The 24415-nt window shown below is 39.5% G+C and overlaps 1 protein-coding gene across 6 annotated transcripts in view; it reads right to left on the reverse strand.

Moving 5' to 3' along the window:
* The window catches only part of alpha-Spec (alpha spectrin), a 60699-nt gene that overhangs the window by 22592 nt on the left and 13692 nt on the right, over positions 1–24415 (reverse strand). For 4 of the 6 annotated variants that reach the window (XM_053795360.2, XM_053795357.2, XM_053795358.2 and 1 more), the window contains exons 7-16: positions 21489–21648; positions 17309–17460; positions 16524–16688; positions 13639–13680; positions 9723–9871; positions 6964–8738; positions 3962–4140; positions 3726–3841; positions 3377–3572; positions 2753–2865 (exon numbers count right to left, since the gene is read on the reverse strand). In XM_053795360.2, coding sequence (XP_053651335.1) covers positions 2753–2865; positions 3377–3572; positions 3726–3841; positions 3962–4140; positions 6964–8738; positions 9723–9871; positions 13639–13680; positions 16524–16688; positions 17309–17460; positions 21489–21648 — 3047 coding nt within the window. The remainder of the gene's footprint in view (positions 1–2752; positions 2866–3376; positions 3573–3725; positions 3842–3961; positions 4141–6963; positions 8739–9722; positions 9872–13638; positions 13681–16523; positions 16689–17308; positions 17461–21488; positions 21649–24415) is intronic. The other 2 variants (XM_053795361.2, XM_053795359.2) reach the window with 1 other exon arrangement.

The following is a 24415-nucleotide window of genomic DNA, read 5'->3' on the forward strand; positions in this document are numbered from 1 at the left end:
TGTGTGTTGGTGTGTGTGTGTGTTGGTGTGTGTGTGTTGGTGTGTGTGTGTTGGTGTGTGTGTGTTGGTGTGTGTTGGTGTGTGTTGGTGTGTGTTGGTGTGTGTTGGTGTGTGTGTGTTGGTGTGTGTGTGTTGGTGTGTGTGTGTGTGTGTGTGTTGGAGTGTGTGTTGGAGTGTGTGTTGGTGTGTGTGTTGGTGTGTGTGTGTGTTGGTGTGTGTTGGTGTGTGTGTGTGTGTTGGTGTGTGTGTGTGTTGGTGTGTGTGTTGGTGTGTGTGTGTGTGTTGGTGTGTGTGTTGGTGTGTGTGTTGGTGTGTGTGTGTGTTGGTGTGTGTGTGTGTGTGTGTTGGTGTGTGTGTGTGTTGGTGTGTGTGTGTGTGTTGGTGTGTGTGTGTGTGTGTGTTGGTGTGTGTGTGTGTGTGTGTTGGTGTGTGTGTGTTGGTGTGTGTGTGTTGGTATGTGTGTGTTGGTGTGTGTGTGTTGGTGTGTGTGTGTGTGTTGGTGTGTGTGTGTGTGTTGGTGTGTGTGTGTTGGTGTGTGTTGGTGTGTGTGTGTTGGTGTGTGTGTGTGTGTGTGTGTGTTGGTGTGTGTGTGTGTGTTGGTGTGTGTGTGTGTGTTGGTGTGTGTGTGTGTGTTGGTGTGTGTGTGTGTTGGTGTGTGTGTGTGTTGGTGTGTGTGTGTGTTGGTGTGTGTGTGTGTTGGTGTGTGTGTTGGTGTGTGTGTGTGTTGGTGTGTGTGTGTGTGTGTGTGTGTTGGTGTGTGTGTTGGTGTGTGTGTGTTGGTGTGTGTGTGTTGGTGTGTGTGTTGGTGTGTGTGTGTTGGTGTGTGTGTTGGTGTGTGTGTGTTGGTGTGTGTGTGTTGGTGTGTGTGTGTGTGTGTTGGTGTGTGTGTGTGTGTGTTGGTGTGTGTGTGTGTGTTGGTGTGTGTGTGTGTGTTGGTGTGTGTGTGTGTTGGTGTGTGTTTGTGTGTGTTGGTGTGTGTGTGTGTTGGTGTGTGTGTGTGTTGGTGTGTGTGTGTGTTGGTGTGTGTGTGTGTGTTGGTGTGTGTGTTGGTGTGTGTGTGTGTTGGTGTGTGTGTGTGTTGGTGTGTGTGTTGGTGTGTGTGTGTGTTGGTGTGTGTGTGTGTTGGTGTGTGTGTGTGTTGGTGTGTGTGTGTGTTGGTGTGTGTGTGTGTTGGTGTGTGTGTGTGTTGGTGTGTGTGTGTGTGTGTGTTGGTGTGTGTGTGTTGGTGTGTGTGTGTTGGTGTGTGTGTGTGTTGGTGTGTGTGTGTGTTGGTGTGTGTGTGTGTTGGTGTGTGTGTGTGTTGGTGTGTGTGTGTTGGTGTGTGTGTTGGTGTGTGTGTTGGTGTGTGTGCACACATACGCACACATGCACACACAACTTTACTAAAAAAAAATTATATCTGAGTAGGTCTTTAGTGTACTACACACAAAACAGATTTCTGCCAGCAGCTATCAACCACGTAGATAAAAATTTGGACATAGTATGACCTCTTATTACATATCAAGTAAACCAATTTTATGCAGCAAGCAAAAATGATAATGACAAGATCTCAACTTTGGTTAACATGCCTTAAAACACTAAGTGAAGAAACTAAATTTATTTTTTATCATTCAGTATATTAACAGCATTGTTTTTTTAACCAGATGCCGACATTACTTTAGCTTGTAGTGCCTCATTCTAATGCCAGTTTTAAACATGGCTTGTAAATGTGATCAAGACATTTTCTTAGAAACTAGCATCTATTAAAAAAATCTGGTCAAATAAAGCCATTCCCAAAGTATGTCCCTACCAAGCCTAAATACCATTTGATACTTAACTGGCTAGACACTGGTCAGGTTTGCAGGGTAGTGATATATAAACAACATACAAGAGAAGAAATGCAAAATGCAGTTATATAGAGGCATTAGCACCCACACAGGGACTCTATCAAATCACAATCATTATTATATTACTCTAGATCATTCAAAACATACTTACATTGTGCATCTGGCAAAAACTAGCATCCCTCCCACCTACACCCACAATGAGCATTTGACAGAAAAACTAACATCTCTCCACTGATCTCTCAAAATATTCCTTAAATTTGGACCATGACTGTTGAGAATCCTCTAATTGTACTTATGGAACCCTTGCTTTTTCACTGGATTATTCTACTGTACACTTCATTCTGAATCTCTCATTACAGTAAGTTATAAAGAAAAACATGTAAATACAAAACATGACCACCAAATATTGTCAGCACTGAAGAAAAGACATAGCATTGTAGAACGTTTGAATGACATGATAAATCTCTATCAGCCAAAAAGTATTCCAATTAAAGTTCATTCTGCAATGCATCTTTGCTTCAATAAGTAACCATAACACAAAATTTAAAATACACAGGATGTCATATAAATTTTACCTGAAATCATTTAAGCAATTAAAAATTATGCTTAAATCATAAATATTAAAATTTATTCAAAGTTAAATATCCATAGCCCAAGAATATGCAAGCAAAAAATAAGAAAAACCCTACCACTTTTTTACCAAATACCCTGAACCCCAGAAACAGCAATGCTGAATACTAAACCCAAGGAATATCATTCATTTCATACAAGAGGAAGTAAACATATATTAATGAGGTCTTTGAATAGTCCCAAGCTGAACCAAGTGTTACTGGGTAATCAAAATTAAATTTAGTAAATGTTCAATGCCACCTTGGTTGCTTACAAAACAAATTTCTATTTAGCTAAAAAGATATTTCTTGCCCCACCTGGTATCTGTCAGCAACTGGTGGAAAGCATTAGCATGCTTGGCAAACTCCTTCCTCAGTTTGTCATTCTCCTCCTGACGCTGAGCTTCCTTAGCCAGTTCCATGTCACGTTCCTAAAGGGTTAAATGTATTGTATTTATGAAGATGATACTAAATAATTTTCATTTTGAATTAAATGGTTTACCTTTTCCTTTTCTTCAACACAACATCCATCTCCCACCTAGGCAGGGTGACCCAAAAAAGAAAAACACTTTCACCATCACTCACTCCATCACTGTCTTGCCAGAGGCATGCTTGCACAGTTCAAAAACTGCAACATATTTCCACTTCTCCTTCAGTGTGCAGGCACTGTACTTCCCACCTCCAGGACTTAAGTCTGGCTAACCAGTTTCCCTAAATCCCTTCATAAATGTTAATCTGCTCACACTCCAACAGCACGTCAAGTCGTAAAAACCACTTGCCTCCCTCACTCCTACCTACAACCTTACGCACGCTTGTTTGAAGTTTAAACCCCTCACACACAAAACCTCCTTTACCCCCTCCCTCCAACCTTTCCTAAAGCAATGATATTAATAATAACCCTGTATGCATTAGCAACAATACACAAAGTATCTATGGTCTCGCCTTTATTATCTTTTGTAGGTTTCGCCAGGTGTCTTCAAGGGCTTCCATGGTGAACCAAGTATATGGGTTGGGTCCCACATTGTAGCTCTTTATCTGCTGATCTAAGGCAGCAAGAGCTTCAAAATCAGCCTGAGCAGAGGATAAAGAAGCCTGGAACTGTGCATGGGCTTCACGCAGTGCTTTTATTTCTTCAATGCTGCAATACAAACATTGGAGAAATTGAAACTATGCTCCTGCATATACACGAAAAAGCTGGTTTACTAATTATAGTGTTGCAAAATGTAGACTATTCCACAAGTACATATTACTTTAAAAAAATAAAGAGAATAACTATCAAAATATAAATTACCTATTACAGCGAACAGGATCTGTTAGGTCTTCCTCTGCATTCTCAAACCAAGAATTGAATGCTGATGCCTTCTTGGCAAAGGAGAGATAGAGCTCCTCAATTTGACGGAACTGCTCCTGTATATGTAAAGGTACATATTTAATATGGAGTACAGCATTTTGAAACTTTGCCAGCACTACTCACTGGATAAAACACTTGATAAATTCAAGAACAGGTCACTGTGCCAAAGTACTAACTTGCATAACTAGCAGCTTGTTTTTACGCCCAAGCGAGTCACTGAGGAGCTTATTCCAACGAGCAATAACATCACTATGACGCTTAATAATAGACTCTGACTGTTCATGGTTGCCCGACACCAGCTGATCCTTAAGGGTGGTGATGTTCTGGATACCTTCATGTTCAAAAGCTGCTAAACCTGCAAGATAAGAATATTACACATTTTCAATTTTGAATTACATATAAAATTTACACAATACCTTCCAACATTGGTTACACTTTCTCCTTAATGAATGTATGTTGATAGTTTTATTTTTTAGTTGTTTAACACAGTCATTTTCCACCAAGGCAGGGTGACAAAAAAAAAAAAAAAAATTCATAATCATTCACTCCATCACTGTCTTGCCAGAAGTGTTCATACACTCTAGTTAAAAAAAAACCTGCAACATATCAACACCCTTCCTATTCAGAGTGCAGGCACTGTACTTCCCACCTCCAGGACTCGAGCCCGGTTAACCAGTTTCCATGAATCCCCTCATGTTACACTGCTCACATTTCAACAGCACATCAAGTCATAAACACTCATCTCCACTTGTTATCTAATAAACACATGATTTCTTACTGTAAGTCCAAACCCCTCGTACACAAAACCTCCTTTACCCCCTCCCTTCAACCTTTCTTAGGATGACCCCTTCCCTGCCTTCCTTCCACTTCAGATTTATACGCTCTCCAAGTCATTCCATTTCATTCAATCCTCTTTAAATGTCCAAACTACCTCAACAACTCTTCCTCTGCCATCTGTATAATACTTTTAGAAACCCTGCACCACCTCCTAATCTCCAAGCTACAGAATCTCTGCATTATATTCACACTTGCATACTGCCCTCAGACATGACGTCTCCACTGCCTCCAGCTTTCTCCTTGTTGCAACATTCACCACTCATGCTTCACACCCATATAAGCATGTTGGTACCAATATACTCTCATACATTCCCTCTCTTTGGTTCCATAGATAACAGTCTTCAACTCCACAGACTCCTCAGAGCTCCGCTCACCTCTTTCCCCCTCATCAATTCTATGATTCACCTCATCTTTCATAGACCCATCTGTTGACAAGTCAACTCCCAAGTATCTGAATACATTCACTTCTTCCATATTCCCTTCCTCTGTAGACTAAGCAGACAAGGCTAGTTTCTAACAGTTTCCACCAGAGGGCAGGCCTCTCAGTGGGCATGCCACTTCAGCCTGCCCATTCCTGCCCCTCTCTCACTCTGGCAGCTGACTTCACTCGGTAAACAAGGTGTTACTCAGTCGCTCTCTCACAGTATGGCCCTCCTGAGCCAGGGCAACTTAAACACACTACCTGTGTACCCACGATTGCGCAAATAAAGGAAGAAGCCTCCGAAGCCTTATCATTCATTCCCGCTAAATCACGACGCAGTTACTGTAAACCCATTATACCTCCAATCTGATATCCAGTCTTTCATTACCTAAATTTTTTGTTATCCTCATCACCTTGCTATTTCCTACATTCACCTTTAATTTCCTTCTTTTACATACCCTTCCAAACTTGCCCACCAACCTCTGCAACTTCTCTTCAGAATCTCCCAAAAGTAGTGTCATAAGCAAAGGGCAACTGTGACAACTTCCACTTTGTGTTAGATTATCTCTATCTCACACCTCTTACCAACACCCCATGTATTCACTTTTCTTACAACCCCATCTATAAATACATTGAACCATGGTGACATCATGCATCCCTGTCTAAGGCCTACATTTACTGGGAAATAATCTCTTCTCCTACATACTCTCACCTGAGCCTCACTATCCTAATAAAAACTCTCCACTGCTTTTAGTAACCTACCATCTATTCCATACATTTGCAACATCTGCCACATCGCTCTCCTATCCACCCTATCATAACCCTTTTCCAAATCCATAAATAAAATGAAAATCTCTTTACCCCTATCTAAATACTGTTTGTCTATATGCTTGACTATATACACTTGGTCTACATAGTCTCTACCATTCCCAAAGCCTCCTTGTTGATCTGCGATCCTGCTCTCCATCTTACTCTTAATTCTTTCAACAATAACTCTACCAAACACTTTACCAGGTATACTCAACAGGCTTATTACCCAATAATTTTTACATTCTAATATGCATGCTCTCTGCCAACCCCTAGGTACCTTCCCCTTTTCCATTTTTTTGTTAACACATTGGCTGTTTCCCACCAAGGCAGGGCGACCCAAAAAGAAAGAAAAACCCAGAAAGAAAAAGCTTTCGTCATTCAACACTTTCACCATCATTCATACATAATCTCTGTCTTTACAGAGGCTCTCAGATAGGACAGTTCAGATGTCACTCCAAACAGCCAACATCCCAAACTAATACTCTAAAATTAGTGAAACCTCGGTATATGACCAGCTCCCTACTTGAACAAAGCTCATCACTTGACCAAACAAATACGACCTGCCAGAACTTTGCTGTAAACTATTTCGTGTTTCTTCACTTTTTTTTCTTTTTTGTATTATTTGTATAAGTAAGTCCCCATGGGGCCTACGATGATTAATGATAACAGCCAACCAAACGAAGCGGCACTCGAACAGCCTTCTGGAATGAATTAAGGTCGCATACTGAGGTTCCACTGTACTTTACTTAATCAGGTTATGTTGCCTACTTATTTTTGCTCCTTAACTTATTAGTATATTTAAATATTAAACAAATGTTCAAACTACCAAATTGGAAACCACTAGGAAAGCTTATTAAACATACTTAATACTAAAAACACAAAGGCAAACACTGTGGCTATTATATATGCCCAGCTCTCCAGCCAGAGCATGAAATCATTAAGTTCTTTATGTAATGACATACTAAACTTTAGATGCATTAAAGAAAATGAATACAATGCCTACAAGTTTTCATACAATCAATGCAGATTCACTATAAGCAACACCCTAACTCAATGGTTTTAAATATAAAAGAAAAACTACAGCATACAACCAAAAACACATTTCCTTACCAGCATCAAAAGTCTCCTGCTTAGTAAGCAGTGTCTGCACTGTGGACAGGTCTCTACCAAATTCTTCAGATTTGACATGAGACTCCTTGTCAGCAATCCACGACTCTACTACATCAGCCTTCCATATGAACTGCAAATAGGCTAGGTTGTCAGCCAACTTGCTCTTCCTGCGGGCTGCAATGCCATTCAGGGCCTCAAGCTTATCCTTCAGCTGCTGACATCTCTGTTTGATGGATTCTCCATGATGGTTGCCATCAGCTACTAATTTAGCACCAGCTTCACATACATCACTGCAACGATCCCGATGAACAGCAAAATCTGTTTCAAAGGCATCATGTTTTTTCAGGAGACCTTGGGCAGCAGCCATATTATCTCCATAGTCAGGAACAGACAACAGTTGAGTCTTCTCACTGATCCATGCTTCTTCCTCTTCTACCTTAGCTAGGAACTGCTGATAAGTAAGAGACTGTTCTAGTTTTTTGCCACGTTGCTCAGCCATGGCTTTTAGCTGGGACCAAGTTTCTGAAAGTTGCTGAAGACGAGCTTCAATTTCCGAGACGCCAACATTAGACACACCCATCAATTTCTCTCCAGCCTCTTGCACAGCTTGAATAGCTGGTTCATGCGAGGCCAATTCTGCCTCGAGACGCTTGTGCTTCTTCCGTAGGTTCTGCACACCAGTCAGATCACGGCCATAGTCTTCTGAAGAAACTAATAGCTTCTTCTCCTTAATCCAAGACTCCTCATCGGCAATATCTCGGAAGAACTGGTGAAGCGTAAGTGCCTCATTCAGTCGTGACTGGCGATGAGCAGCCAAGTTCTTGATACGTTCATACCTTTCATTGATACTTTGGCGCTTCTCCTGGATATTAGCAGTATCAAACTGGCCACTTTCCACTAGAGAGTCTGCCTGGCCATTCATGTCATTAATGCGATCATCATGGGCCTGGATATCAGCTTCCACCAACTGATGTTTCTTCATCAGATTCTGCACACTTGCCAAGTCCTTGCCAACATCTTCATTAGTAAGAAGAGATTCTACTTCACCAAGCCAGAAGTCCAAGTCCTTCACAGCTGCAATGAAAGTACGCTGCTTATTTGCCTCTTTTAGTTTAAGGGATTTCTCTGCTGATTTTTGAGTCAAAAAGTCCCACTGTTCTGAAATAGATTCTAACCTCTGCTGCACAGCTTCTTCAGATCCAGCACACTGGTGTTTATCGATAAGGTTTTGACCCATGGCAAGAACAGCTTGAATACGATCAGCATTTGCAGCAAGCTCTGCCTCAAAGGCCTGGTGCTTCTGATGTTTTGACTGGATATTTGCTGGGTCCTTGAAACTTTCCTCTGTTGCAACCTGCAACTTCTCTGCAATCCAGTTCTCAATTTCATCTGCATCACGTGAAAACTGTTGAAGAGTCTGACTCTCTCCAAGTTTAGAGCGCTTCTCAATAAGAGCTTCCTTCAAATGCTGCCAACGATCCAACACTTGACCCCGTTTATCACCAATATCCTTACTAGCATAGTGCTCAGCAGCTACTAGTTGATCAGCAAACAAGTTCAATGCTGCAATTTTCTCTTCCTGTGCATTAATTGCCTTGTCAAAATCTTCATGCTTCTTAATCAGAGCTTCTACATTGTCTGCCTTGGCATCAGCTTCATCAGAGGAAAGGAAGGCTTCTCGGGAAGACATCCAGTTCTCGGCCTGCTCACAGTCACGGTAGAACAGCTGCAGCTCTAGACACTGGTCTAACTTCATGCGACGAGCAATCCAGGCCCTGAGTCAGGAAAAATGTACACACATGGAATAATAGTGCACAGTGTAAATTTCAAAAACTAAAACAATTCTCATTTAAATACTACTTGCAAAATATGTGTGGTATGTACACAAATGCATGAAGGCACAGTACAAAGGAAATATCAAAAAGTATTTCTTCACAAGTGGTGATGATAGGCGCAATGGACTTCCACGAAGAGGTAAGTGTACTGAATGTCACAAGCACCTAGAACTCGAAATCCTACCTCTATATTTCCTAGGATGACTCGTACCCTTCCTTCCCTCCATCACAGAGTTTTATGCCCTCCTAGTCATCCTATTTGTTTCCCTCTCCAATAAATGTTCAAACCACATCAACAATTCCTCATCAGCTCTCTGAATAATACTTTTGGTTAACTCCAAAACCCCTGCTTATCTCCCAACTCCAAATTATCTGCATAACATTCACTTCACACACTGCTCTCAAACATGACATCTCTACTGCCTACAGACTCTTACTTACTGTAATATTCAAAACCCATGCTTCACAACCATACAAGTGTTGGTACCAATATACTCTGGTACATTCTCCTTTTTGCCTCCATGGATAGTTTTTAGTTTCCACAGATACTTCAATGTACCACCTAGCTTTTCCCTCTCTCCTCATCTAGTCTATGGTTCACCTCATCTCATCTAGTCTATGGTTCACCTCATCTCATCTAGTCTATGGTTCACCTCATCTTTCACAGACTCACCTGTTAAAAAATTACTCCAAAATACCTTAACACACCTCTACCATACTCACTCACTCCCAATCTGACAGCCAATCTTTCACTGCCTAGATTTTTTGTTACTCTTATCACCTTGCTCTTATGTTCACTTTTAATTTCTTTCTATTACATAACCTCCCAAAGTCCTCCACCAACCTTAGCCAAATTCAAATATGCTTTCAGGAGCCATAAGTAAACACAATACTAATGAATATATATGGAGATCAGCTGCTTACCTTTCCAGATCCTGTCGAGCTTCATTCATAGCATCTAGCTTTTCTTGCACTTCAGCAGAGGCAAAGTGGCCAGACTGAAGAAGCTGGTGTCCAAAAAGCTCAAATGCTTGGAAAGTACCAGCACGAGCATCAATCTCTGTACGGTGCTCCTGAACAAGAGGGTTTTGTTAATGTCACCAGTTTAAATTTACAAGTTACTAATATTTATAGAGCACATCAATTGCATATAATATCCATTAGCACAATTTTCAACTCTGGAAGAGATGCAAGACCTCGTAAGTTTTTTAAGGTACAATAAACATTCTCATAACATATGCCTTATGAAAAAATATGAAAAAATAGGAAAAAATACGGTTAAGTTTCAGATGCTTCCAAATTTGCCACAATTTTTAATTCTTATTCTACTAAGTAAAATTACTACACTTCAACATAACTTACATTCAGTTATTCGTTACTTGAAGCATTTGAAGACTGAGGAGGGTTAATGTGGGCCTATTGGGCAGAGTTTGATGTAGGGAGGTTGATCAGCTGACACACGAAGTACATATTATACCATTAAAATAATAGCCACATTTCATTAAACTACCAGATATAAAAACTTGCTACACCTATACCAAGTTAAAATTGAGTCCATTTGTAAAAGTAATAACCAAGAAAAATAAAAGTAGCTATACAGGTCTCCCTCGACATTGACGAGGGTTAGAGGAACAAGAACCTCGCGAATGTTGAAAAATCATGAATGCTTGGTGCCCCAATATATTGCAGGGAAATATAATACAATACAGCTTCCTTAACCTATTGAACCATGGGCAATCATAAAACACAAGAAAACATCGTAAAATATGTACTAGTGCCAGGCCTTTGGTAAAGAAGGTGAGAAAAACTATAGAATTCAAGAAGAACTCATAGCAGAGTACCAAAGTGGAGGAGGAAAAGAGAGGGAAGAATGTGCCTTCTTCAGTGATTCAGTTATTCTACGATATGTACAATACTAAAGCAGCATAAGTTGATAAAGGCTATAGCGCCAGCCAGCGATAAAGTGTAGCATTAACAGTGTAGCAAGTAAGTTAAGCGATTAACTGATAGAAAAAGGACAGCACAAACCTAACTCCTCCAATGTTGTTGGAGTTATACAGGGTGACTGACAACACCGCCGTCTCTAGTCTCTACTGCCTCTGATGCCACCACCACCACTTGGTGGCCCTTATACACCCAACAACAACACAGCAACACTTGTGACATACTTAATGACGTTTTTCTTTATTCTATATGTTCTTAATATTGTTTATGTCATATTTGATGAATTGTGATAGATAAATAAGCCGTAAATATGCCTGCACTTTAAAGGAGGGGTTTGGGATATTGGCGGTTTGGTGGGATATGTTGTGTATCTTTATACGTAATATGCTTCTAAACTGTTGTATTCTTAGCACCTCTGCAAAAACAGTGACTGTGTGAGTGAGGTGAAAGTGTTGAATGATGATGAAAGTATTTTACTTTTGGGGATTTTCTTTCTTTTTGGGTCACCCTGCTTTGGTGGGAGATAGCCGACTTGTTAAAAAACAAGCCGTAGAGTTATTAGTATCATATTGAAGGACTATCTTGTCCTATCTCCAAACAAACTCTGCCACTGCCACAATTCCTAAGATATGTAATGACATATTTTAAATGTGATTGGGCGGCTGGGAATTCCCAAATGTTCGAAGCCCACGAAAGTGGAAAATGCAAATGTTGAGGGAGACCTGTACTGTAATAAAACATTCTGGGAGGCTATGTCTAGATGTGGAGAGACTTGCCAGCTTTGACTACCAGCAACACTGGAAGATTGCACATTTCTGTAACTCTGCAATACATATTTCAGTTCTCTACATCTAATAATGTTTAGTAGATCAGAGAGTAAGAGTAAGTTTCACCATGTGCTTAAGCTGACCCAAAATCAAAGTCAGCAGGAGATTCAGGGAGGTAATGCCTGCCTCATCTGCTGATTTTGATTTCAAGAATATCATAAGAATGAAGATTTCTTTATCAAATTCTTCAATACATATCTAAACTGTGTACAAATTTTATTTTATAGTTTTTTGAGAGGCTTCAAACAGGGGCTTACTGTGTTCCCTCATGCCACCTCCTAATCTCCAGACTACAAATTCTCTGTTTAATATTCACACACCACATTACCCTCAGACATGTCATCTATGTTCCAATGATAATAATTGAAGAGATGTTCTGTAGCACCAGCAATAAAGAATTTAATAGAGTTGATGCAAATAAAGAAAGAACTTTGCATATTTTCTAGCTGTGATATTCTTCAGCCATGACAGACAACCAATGAATAACACTCTACATGGTAAAGTATGGAGGACCTGAGTTGCAGTATTTAAAGGACATCTTGTGAAAAGTGCTCTTATAACCTACTCTATTCATATATTTGACTGGGGCAGAAAACTGACTATCAACAGATGAATCCTGACAAGATCATGCATTAACAGTAACAAGAGACATGATAATATTTCCTAAGCATTTGTTTTTGTTGAAATTCAGCAGTTATTTTGATTCATATTCTCTTACCAGTCTGTTCTTAAATTATTACAAATGTTTTACTGCTTCTTCTTACTTAAGGACATCTTAATATCTGCAGTTGAAACTTCATAGTTAAACAAAACTAGGAATGTTATAGATATAATAGATAAACAAAACGAAATTAATGGTAGCAAAAATGCAAGAATTACAATTTTCAGCAGTTATATGATACAAGATGAAGAAAGAGGTAGGTATCTGTAAAGACTTCATGAATAACCTAAACATAGGAGAAATCTATAATTAGAAAAAACTGACCTAATTACTCTTCATATTTATTTTAGACAAGGCTACAGAACTATAAAGTTTTGTAGCACAATTAACCTTCACTAAAAGATAAAATTTCTTTTTTTATAAGATTCAGCAAGTAGATAAACAATTGTGTATTTATGAATCAAAGTCTGCTAATTAAATTTGATATTAAATATAAACTAATTTCATAATAGTTAAAATGTCTTATAGCCAAAAAGAATGGCATGCTGCTTGTTTAAGATGCTTATTTGTGTTAGTACAGAAAGTGTCCACACATTGTAAGTGCTCTATACATTATTGAACAACTTTTAGTACACACACACCGCTCACACTTATACTGTCAACACAAGAGATACTGAAACCTAAGACCCAAAACACACAGAAACAGTTACGTGTACTATAATTTTTCCTTCATTTGTCATTTATTCAACACAGTTAAAGTTATGGCACCTACATGATCAAATATTAATGTTTAGATAAAGCATTCTTAACAGGGATTTGTCTTGTCCATCTTAACACCTGTCCCTGACGTCTAACATTTGTGAATATCTTTGATGCAGACATTGCTAAAATATTTTCAGCAATTTCTTGTATGCAAATGCAATGATTTGTATTAACACAAATTATCATGCTATCATTAGTGACAACAGAAAGGAGAAACATTTCCTGCTCTGTTATTGAAAGTTAACACTTCCTACTCAAAGATAAATAAACATTAACAAATTTAATCAACAACAGCGTAATGTAGGTTATATAAAAAAATTTAATTTACCTTTTATGATTACTATGATTACTCATAAAAAATAAACAAACATATCAATGATAAAACTTACAGCTATTATATCAAGTGAAAAATGAAGAAATTAATTACTTTTTATCAAGTGTGGGTTTGGTGGTTTTCTACTGATTAAAATGCAGGAAATGCCCTCCAACGTGGAAAAACTACCATGTCGAGGCCAGCAGCAAACTAATCATTAGTACAGAGCATTTACTGATGGAAAAGCTAAAACACTACCTCTGGCCCGAAAACACGCAAGAACGTAAAAAAAAAAAGTAGTGTTGCAATACAACCTACGACAAAACTCAATACCTGGGGTATACCATAGCGAGAGTCAAACTCGGCTCGGAAGCTCTAGAAAAGGAAGGGTGACGTGTTACAACAAGTGGAATCAAATTAGCTAAGCCCTTATCTAGTTCAAGGTAGTAGACAAGAGCATTCTTCACATGTCGACAATTGAATAAATATTATATAGTGGTGTTAGAATAGACGATAACTCAACTTTTACATCACACAATTTTGACATGAAAAGTTCTACTGTATATAAAAACAAATCAATAAAATAATCTTACTAACTAAGATGTCTCATTAACACCTAAACTGATATTCAACTTTAACACCAAAGGTATGCAGCATTTCAAATACTTTTAAAAAATAAAGCATTAACCCTTTCGGTGTCAGTCCTGTTGTACTATGGCTTTGAAGCCAGGGTCAGTCCTGTAGTACTACGCTACGAGTTCAGCTCACTCAGATAAAGTGTTAAATTTGAGCCTAGATATAAGAGAATGGGTCTATGTGGTAACTGTGCACAGTATGAAAAAATCCTGCCCCACAGTGCATGAGAAAAAAAATTGTGCCCGTGTTTTTGGTTTAAAACAGAGAATTTGCGGTGTACTTTCGTTTGGTTGTTATGGCTATATTCTTTGTTTCTTGGTCTTGTTTGATAGAATGGAAGATATATTACAGAAACAAAGATGATTTTGATTGGTTTAAGGATGAAAGTAGCTTGGAATTGGGCTCAAAGTAACAAATGTTCGACTTCTGGCGATGTTCCAGAGCACACTTGTCTAATATGCGTCCAACTGACCAGTCTAATACGCATTTAGGAATGCACAAACGTTATTTATATAATCATTACAATAATGCAGTAGTATGCATAAGAGGAGCCTGGACACATGACTAAGGAACAGAGGAATTATTTTTAAGTGCCAGGAATGTCTACACTGTTTATTCTGAACCCTATTATTAAATTGGCAATTTTTTTAATTTTGTGTGAAATTGGCCAAATTACAGATTTCTGATCACTTTATTGCATGTAAATAGGCAGTTTCTTGTACTCAATCGATAGAACGAATACAGTGGAACTTTGGCTTACGAATGCCCCACCATACGAATTTTTCAGGATATGAACAGTCACTCGATCGATTTTTTGCTTCTGGATATGAACGAAATTTCAGGATGCGAACTTCACCCTCAAGGAAGGTTCCTTGGTGAGGAGCTCTTGATCAAGGGAACTGGATCTGTGCTCCACTTCCCTAAATTAACAATAATAATTATTATAACACATACATACGTACTAATAATAATAATACACTACAGCAGGCCTCTTAGCCCATACTAGGTATTTCCTTCACAATCCATCCCACTAACAGAATATTTGCCCAACTCAATTTTCAATGCTACCCAAGCAATAAGCTTCGTTAATTCTAGTTACTCATGTGCAGATCCCACTCACATCCAACCCCTCTCACTCATGTATTTATCCTACACAAATTTGAAACTACCCAAGGTTTTAGCCTCAATAACCATACTAGGCAGACTGTTCCACTCATCAGCATAAGAACATAAGAGAGGAGGGACAGTGCAGCAGGCCTGCTGGCCCATACTAGGCACTTCCTTCACAATCCATCCCACTAACAGAATATTTGCCCAACTCAATTTTCAACGCTACCTAAGAAATAAGCTTTAATAATTCTATTTACTCACATCCAAGTCCCACTCAAATCCAACCCCTCTCACTCGTGTATTTCTCCAACCTAAATTTGAAACTACCCAAGGTTTTAGCTTCGAAAGAACCTTGGGTAGCTTTAAAGAGAGACTGGACAAATACATGTATGTGAGTGGGAGGGGCTGGGTATGATTGGTGTCGTGGATACATAATAACATAAGAAAGAAGGAACAGTGCAGTAGGCCTGTTGGCCCATATTAGGCAGATCCTTCACAGATCCAACCCATTAACAGAATAAACATACCCAAGCAATAAGCGTTGACAATTTTATTTGCTCATCTTGACTGTGCTAATGGAGCTACAGGAAGCTGACAACGAAGAAATGCTGAACATTGACAATGATGCACCTGTTGTGCATTTCTTGAGTGATTGTGAAATTAGACGAATTGTGATATACAAATAAGCCGTAGAGTTGATATTAGCATCATATTGAAGTACGTGTATTTTGTCGTGCCTCCTGAGAGCAGGAATTCCGCTGGAACAGATTAATGCCATTTCAATTAATTTAAATGAGGAAAATTGACTCAGCATACGAACAAATCGGGATACGAACAAGGTCATGAAACGGATTAAATTCATAAGCCGAGGTTCCACTGTACTAGTGCAATAGCTAAGAGTTTGGCCAACTGGAACAATGGAATTGGCCAAAAAATAGGGCACAAAGTGGGCAAAATCACCAATGCGTTATTGCCGAGACTGCTAACTTTGCGAGAGCGTAATTCTGCGAGTTTTCCATCATATTTTGTACTTTTGGTTTCATTACCTTTGGAAAAAGATTCTCTATCATTTCATAAAATAAAATCATTTTTTTTTTTTTTAAATTCTTCAACCCTGAGAGCAAGTTTGAGATTAAGGGTCTTGACCCTGAAAGGGTTAACTAAGAAAAATAAAGTAAACATGTCCTCTGAAATATAAGTAAACCATATATGGTGTCCGTTTAAGATGTTTAAGCAGCTTTTTGTTGCATAATGAAACTGACATTACTAACAATTATTTTACACACAATTTCTTATACAGCAAATTAATGCCCAGGACCTAGGTCCAAGAAACAAAACTGATGAAAAAAGAGGTGTGTTGGCTAGTAGGCTTCAATTCCAGTACAACAATCTTCACACATCCGTGGAAATAGATTTTTCATATGGCCAGAGCAAAAAAATTACATACAAAAAAAGTGAATCCTTCACATTACCTGGTGCCTCTCTAGTAAAGCCTCAGCACCAGTCACATCAGTTGCTAGCTCATCTGAACTCACTAATCCCATCATGGAAGCGATCCAGGAGCTCAGATCACGGTAATCACTAAGAAAACGTTGGAGGTCGTACGAGTCGAGCAATTTCTCTTTACGTGCATCAGCCTGAAAATTATGAATCGATAATTAACCTTTAAACTGTCCAAACATAGATCTATGTTTGCGCGCGTAGCGCTCCGACCTTGATTTTCTCCATAAGAAAGCATGTAAATAAAAGTAGATCTACACTCAAAGTGCTACGTGAGCGAACTTAGATATACGTTTGGACAGTTTAAGAGTTAACGGTTAAATTCTATTTTAATCAAGGGTGTTGAAGAATTATTAAAAAAAGAAAATGGACAGAAGGGAATGAAACAAGGATAAAAGGGAAGAATGAAACAAAGGGCAGTAAGAACAGAAGGAAAAAAAAAAAGGATACAAAAGAAAATACCAATAGAAAAGGAAGAAAAATGGAAAGGGAGAAGTATAAATGAGAATGGAAGGAAAGGGACAGGAAGAAGGATAAAAGTGACGGGAGGAAGGACAGAATGGACAGGAGGAAGGACAAAAGGGACAGAGGACAAAAGGGATGGGAGGAAGGACAGAAGGACAAAAGAGACAGGAGGAAGGACAAGAGAGGGCAGGAAGGCTAAAAGAGAAGGCAGGAATGATAAAAGAGACTGGAGGAATAATAAGGGGGAAGAGGAATAAAGTAGTATTTAGAAATTAAAGCTACTAGGATTTACCTTTGCTGTCAGCTGTGTCCATAACTCATTTATCTCTCTCTGCTTGCCATAAATCGTATCAGCTGCCTCAGGATGTGTCTGCATAAGTCTATTTGCAGTTTCATCCAATTGCCGTATTTTGTCTCCCAAGGCAGCAAGGTCACGCTCCAAACCTGAAGCAAAATACAATTTGATTGTGCACATAGCACAACAATACAGCAGAGCATAACTAAAGACTTCTGTGATCTACATAAGCAGTTAACCCAATGTTGTATTTTTAAAGCAATAGTCATCTCTTGGCACAATTATTCATTCATCCAATAGCCATATTTCACAAGTGTGCTGGCATCACAATCTGATTATCTTCTGGCTGTAATATCCCCACCCCTGCCTCAGAATGCCCATCCCACCTCCAGGACTCCTTTCTCACACTCCAACAGAACATCCATTAAAAACCCACTAAGGTCCCCATTCACTCCATTCATACAAGCTTGCTGAATGGTTAAGTCACCAAAATTCAATCTGTTTTACCCCCTCCCTCCAACCCTTTCTAGGAACTTCCCTTTCCCTTTTACCATCCGCACACCCCTCTCCGTCCTCTCTACGTGCCCAAACCACCTCAGAAACCCCTACTAAGCTCTCTGATTTATACCATTGGTGACCCCACATGATCTTTAAATTATCTGCATGACAATCACACCCCACATCCCCACTGCCTCTAGCTGCTGCTGCTGCTGCCACCACCGCCTCCTCACTGGAACCTCAAAATCCATGGCTCACACCCATATCAAAACTTTTTTTTTTTTCTTTTTAATACCAACCATCTTTCACCAAGACACACTTTCAGCATCATTCATTCAATCACTGTCTTGTCAGAAGTGTGCTGACATCACAGTCTAGAGGTAGGTAATTTTTATTTTTCAACAAACCAGCCGTATCCCACCAAGGCAGGGGGGACCAAAAAGAAAAATGAAAGTTTCCCTTTTTAAATTTAGTAATTTATACAGAAGGGGTTACTAGCCCCTTGCTCCCAGCATTTTAGTCGCCTCTTACAACACGCATGGCTTATGGAGGTCAGAGGAAATAAACAAGAACAAGAACTAGAAAGAAAATAGAAGAAAACCCAGAGGAGTGTGTATATATATGCTTGTACTTGTATGTGTAGTGTGACCTAAGTAGAAGTAGCAAGACGTACCTGAAATCTTGCATTTTTATGAAACGGAAAAAAGGACACCAACAATCATGTAAAACAATTACAGGCTTTCATTTTACACTCACTTGGCAGGATGGTAGTACCTCCCTGGGCGGTTGCTGTCTACCAACCTACTATGTAGGTAATTATTCTTCTTTCAACAAACTGGCCATATCCCACCAAGGCAGGGTGGCCCAAAAAGAAAAACGAAAGTTTTTCTTTTTAAATTTAGTAATTTATACAGGAGAAGGGGTTACTAGGCAGGATGGTAGTACCTCCCTGGGCGGTTGCTGTCTACCAACCTACCTTGCTCCCATACACATACATATTCATACACACATACATATTCATACATGCATACATATATATACATACACACATACATATACATATTCTTCTCCCAACAAACCGGCAGCATCCCACCGAGGCAGGGCGGCCCAAAAAGAAAAACAGAAGATTCTCCCTTCAAATTCGGTAACCTACACAGGAGAAGGGGCCACCAGCCCCCCGCTCCCGGCACCCCAGCCGCCTCCCACAACACGCACGGCCCACAGAGGAAGAACTCCGCTCCACCCCCCCACGGAGACAAGAGGAAATAAACAAGAACCAGAACCAGAAAGAAAATAGATGAAAACCCAGAGTGTGTATATATATGCTTGTACTTGTATGTGTAGTGTGACCTAAGTAAGTAGAAGTAGCAAGACGTACCTGAAATCTTGCGTTTTTATGAAACAGAAAAAAGGACACCAACAATCCTACCATCATGTAAACCAATTACACGCTTTCGTTTTACGCTCACTTGGCAGGATGGTAGTACCTCCCTGGGCGGTTGCTGTCTACCAACCTACTATGTAGGTAATATCTACATAAATTATCATTATACATCTACAGACAAACAGCATACCTGTCCCCATCTGCAAATTTAGGCAAGATAGAGCAAAATACAAAGCACTGAAAAACAAGAAGTGGTATGATCATATCTGAAAGACATGTTCTAATAATTACACTAGATTATCCTAGAAGAGGTACCACATGACTTTAGGAATATGAATGGAACAGTACCAGAAAATGGAATTTTTTTTTAAATATATAACATATTGGAGTGATATTAGTAAAAGGCCTCGGTGGGAGACGGCCGACTTGTTGAAAAAAAAATTAGTAAAAGGCACTATCACAACCTTTTCAAAAGTGTATCAACATGCATGAAAGCTGGAATAGCGGTACTGGACTGTCACATTTTCATTACAATGAAAAAAGCTAAAAATTTAAAAAAAAAAATAAGCTATCTACCATTTTTTTTTTAACATGCTGGACATCTCCCACTGTTTACCAGTTAGTTTTAAAACAAGCAAATGGCTAGTAATCAACCAAGAGAATAAATAGGCTTTAAATGCAACTGAAGTATTATAGATCATTTACTAATTGTCCAAACAATGTCAAGAGAACAAGGAATCAGTAAATTAAAACTAGAGTACAGTAATCCGTGAAAACAGACATCTACAATCCCTAAATTTGACAATTAGCCAAACTTTCTACTGAATGTCCAATGAAAAAAAAATTGAACACTCGTGATGTACATGCCTTCCTGCCCTCTTACTAATCCACTCGCCTCTCCTTTGAATGCCCACCTTCCTACTCCCAGATTCTCTCCCTCACTTGTATAATCAACCATACTGTACATTTATTCCTTATATTCAACAGACAAATGCTTCTGTCTATATTTTGAGTCTTGATGCTGTTGCCACACACCTGCTTCTTGGTACCCACCCACTAGTATTCATTTACAAGACATTTTTACCAGTTGGACACGTACTGCACAAGTGATGTAATTTGTGTACTCTGGAATATCATCAAAAATCAAATATTTCCACTACTTTGAGCTCAATTTCAAGCTCAATCAAAATCATCTCCATTTCTGTAATATATCTTCCATTCCATCAAATGACAAGGCACAGTACTCGCTCCCATTCTATTCCTCATCCTCATTTCTGACAAGAGATGCAAGCCATAGCTCCGTGTCTTTCTTTGTGGATGACACCCGGATTGCCGCAGCAGTGGCCTCCATCGAAGACACTGCAAGACTCACAATGATGCTCTTCAAATCGCTTGTTCTCTCTAGGCTGGAATACTGCTGTACACTAATGGCCCCTTAAAGGCTGGTGACATTGCAGACTTGGAGAGCGTACCAAGAACTTTCATGGCACACGTAAGTACGATAAGGCACCTAAATTACTGGGAATGGATGAAGATCCTTGATCTATATTCCCTGGAATGCAGGCGAGAAAGATACATGATAATACAGTATACACTTGGAAGGTCCTGGAGGGATTGGTACCAAACCAGCACACAAAAATCACTCCCTATGAAAGCAAGAGACTCGGCAGGAGATGCAACATTCCCCCGATGAAAAGCAAGGGTGCTACAAGTACACAGAGACAACACAATAAGTGTCCGGGGCCCAAGACTGTTCATCTGCCTCCCAGCATACATAAGGAGGATTACCAATAGACCCCTGGCTGTCTTGAAGAAGGCACTGGACAGGCACCTAAAGTCAGTACCTGACCAACCGGGTTGTGGTTCATATGTCAGTTTGCGTGCAGCCAGTAGTAACAGCCTGGTTGATCAGACCCTGATCCACCATGAGACCTGATCTCAGACCGAGCTGCGGGAGCATTGACCCCCAAGATCCTCTCCAGGTAAACTCCAGGAGACCAAGAAACAGAGTACAACCATAAAAAAAAAATGAAAATACACCACAAAGTTGCTGTTTTAAACCAAAAACATGGTCGCAGTTTTTTCTTCCTCATTATACACTGCATGCTGCAGGATTTCTTTTATACAGTACACTCTTACTGCAAAGACCCATTCTCTCATACCTAGGGACAATTTACCACTCACAGCTTATCTGAGAGAGCTAAGCTCATAACATAGTTCTATGACACAGACCCAGAGTTCAAAGCTGTAGTATTACGGCACAGATCCCAAAAGGATTAAATTAATGTTATATACCTTCATGTTTGCGTTGAAGAGCCTGTACAGAACGCAAGTCTTTGCCACAATCATCATTGTTAAGTGCCTCATCCTTTTCCTGGATCCAGTCCTTCGTCTCGTCCACATCTCTGTGGAAGCGTTGAACCTCGTGTGCAGATCCAAGCTGGAATTGCCGCTCCTGTAAAAGGTCACGTATGAAAACATTATCCAAAATTAATTACAGTATTTTTCAGCATACAAGACACAGGAGCATACAAGACATATAAGACAACGTTTCTAAGAAGTTTTAATGTAACATTAGTAAATAACTGCTAAAGCCTAACCGAAAGCCTACCCTTGACCCTGACCTTGAGCTTACAAGGCATAGGGTGATTTTCCAAGGCTTTTTGTGGAAAAAATAAAAGCGCCTTATAGGCCGGAAAACACAGTAATTAATATTTAACGGAAGTTACTGGGTAGTAGTTACAAGAAAGCATTACATCTTAGCATGACGCTCATGTATATTTAATGATACATATGTTTAAAAAAAAATTATGCTAGTAAGCTACTTAACCCTTTGAGGGTCGACAGGCCCTCTCCGAGACTCGTTCTCAGGGTCAGCCAAATTTAAAAAAAAAAAAAAAAAAAAAAAAAATTCTTATGAAAAGATAGAGAATCTTTTCCCAATCATAATGACACCAAAAGTATGAAATTTGATGGAAAACTTACAGAATTATGCTCTTGCAAAGTTAGCGGTCTCTGCGATATTTACGCACCGGCGATTTTGCCCACTTTGAGCCCCATTTTCGGCCAATTCCACTGTACTAGTTGACAAAAAACATTAATATTTCGCGAGAACTCAATTTTTTCTATCGAATGAGTGCAAGAAACCACCCATTTACCATTTCAACTATCCAGTACAGTGGTCAGAATTTAGCAATTTTGCCAATTTCACACAAATTTCAAAAGATGCCAATTTCTGAATAGGGTCCAGAATAAACAAGAAAGACATTCCTGGCACTAAAATGACATTTCCTCTGTTCATTAGTCACGTCTCAAGGCCCCTCTTACATTCTTTTGCTTTCCACTTTGAATTTTTATTCTCACAAAAAATAGAAGATTTACTGTTATGCAGACTACTGCATTAGTGTAGAAATGGTATAAATAATATCAGTGCACTTGTGAAAGAATATTAGACTCACCAGTTGGACGCTTGGCATAATTTGTTTACTTTTGAACTTTGGTAAAAATCGAACATTTCTGCTACTTTGAGCTCAATTTCAAGGTACTTTTCATTGTAAAACCAGTCAAAATCATTTGAATTTCTGTAATATGTCTTCCATTCTATAAAATGAGACCAAGAAAACTAGAATACAACAATAAATACCATACGAAAATACAGTGCAAAGTCGCAGTTTTGTTCCAAAAAACGGTCAAAGTTTTTTTTTCTCATTATGCACTGTATGCTGCAGGATTTTTTTTATACTGTGCACACTGACCACATAGACCCATTCTTTCATATGTAGGCCTACCAGCTTTCTCCCACTAGATTTGAGGGCGCTAGAATTTAGGCGTACTAGTACGTCAAAAACTCTGGGTCGTAAGCCGTACTAGTACGGCCGAAACCCTCAAAGGGTTAAATGAAAAAAAATCACTGAAGGCCCTGCAGATGGATCTAGACACCAACAATATACAGTACTGAACAAAATACAGCCTCTCCTCACTTAACCCTTAAACTGTCCAAACGTAGATCTACGTTTGCATGCGTAGTGCTCCGAACGTAGATCAACGTTTTATTTTTCATTCCTTCAAATTTGACACAATAGGCTTGAGTCGCCTACACATGAAAGAGTGGGTCTGTGCACGTAGTGTGTGCAGTATTAAAAAAATCTGGGAGCACTTAGTACCTTGTGGGAGCACCAGCTCGAGCAAATAGCGTGGCAAACACCAAGGATTCACTGATGCCATGTTGCATTAACACTCCCATTTTAAGAGGAAAGTAAAAATAGGTTAGATAAATACATGACTGAGTGTGGGTGGGTGTGAGCTGGACCTGACTAGCTTTTGCTACTAGGTCTGCCATGCCCCTTCCTTCAATGGATGTGACCTGACTAGGTGGGTCATTGGTCTAAGCTGGGGGGGAGAAGGGTGACACGGACCTGCCTTGCATAGGCCAGTAGGCCTGCTGTAGTGTTCCTTCTTTCTTATGTTCTTATGTAATCGGCAGGCTGGCTGGCTTTGGCTGTCTCTATATCTATCTATATCTATCTATATCTCTATCTCTCTCTATCTCTATATCTCTTGCTATATCTATATCTCTCACTATATCTATATCTCTCTATATCTATATCTCTCTGACTCAAGAAATCGTAATGACACGATTGCAAATAAACCATACCCCCGGCCGGGATTGAACCCGCGGTCATAGAGTCTCAAAACTCCAGCCCATCGCGTTAGCCACTGGACCAGCTAGCCACAATAAGATTCATCCAACTAGGTATATTTCTACACCATAGGAAAGTTAGCATCTATCTCTCTCTCTCTCTGCATCTATCTCTCTCTCTGCATCTATCTCTCTCTCTGCATCTCTCTCTCTCTCTCTGCATCTCTCTCTCTACATCTATCTCTCTCTCTACATCCATCTATCTCTACATCCATCTATCTCTACATCCATCTATCTCTACATCCATCTATCTCTACATCCATCTATCTCTACATCCATCTATCTCTACATCCATCTATCTCTACATCCATCTATCTCTACATCCATCTATCTCTCTCTACATCTATCTATCTATCTCTACATCTATCTCTACATCTATCTCTCTCTACATCCATCTCTCTCTACATCCATCTCTCTCTACATCTATCTCTCTCTATATCTTTCTCTCTCTATATCTCTCTCTGCATCTCTCTCTCTCTGCATCTCTCTCTCTACATCCATCTCTCTCTACATCTCTCTCTCT

The sequence above is a fragment of the Cherax quadricarinatus genome, chromosome 78 (assembly GCF_038502225.1).
Source record: "Cherax quadricarinatus isolate ZL_2023a chromosome 78, ASM3850222v1, whole genome shotgun sequence".
NCBI classification, from domain to species: Eukaryota; Metazoa; Arthropoda; class Malacostraca; order Decapoda; family Parastacidae; genus Cherax; species Cherax quadricarinatus.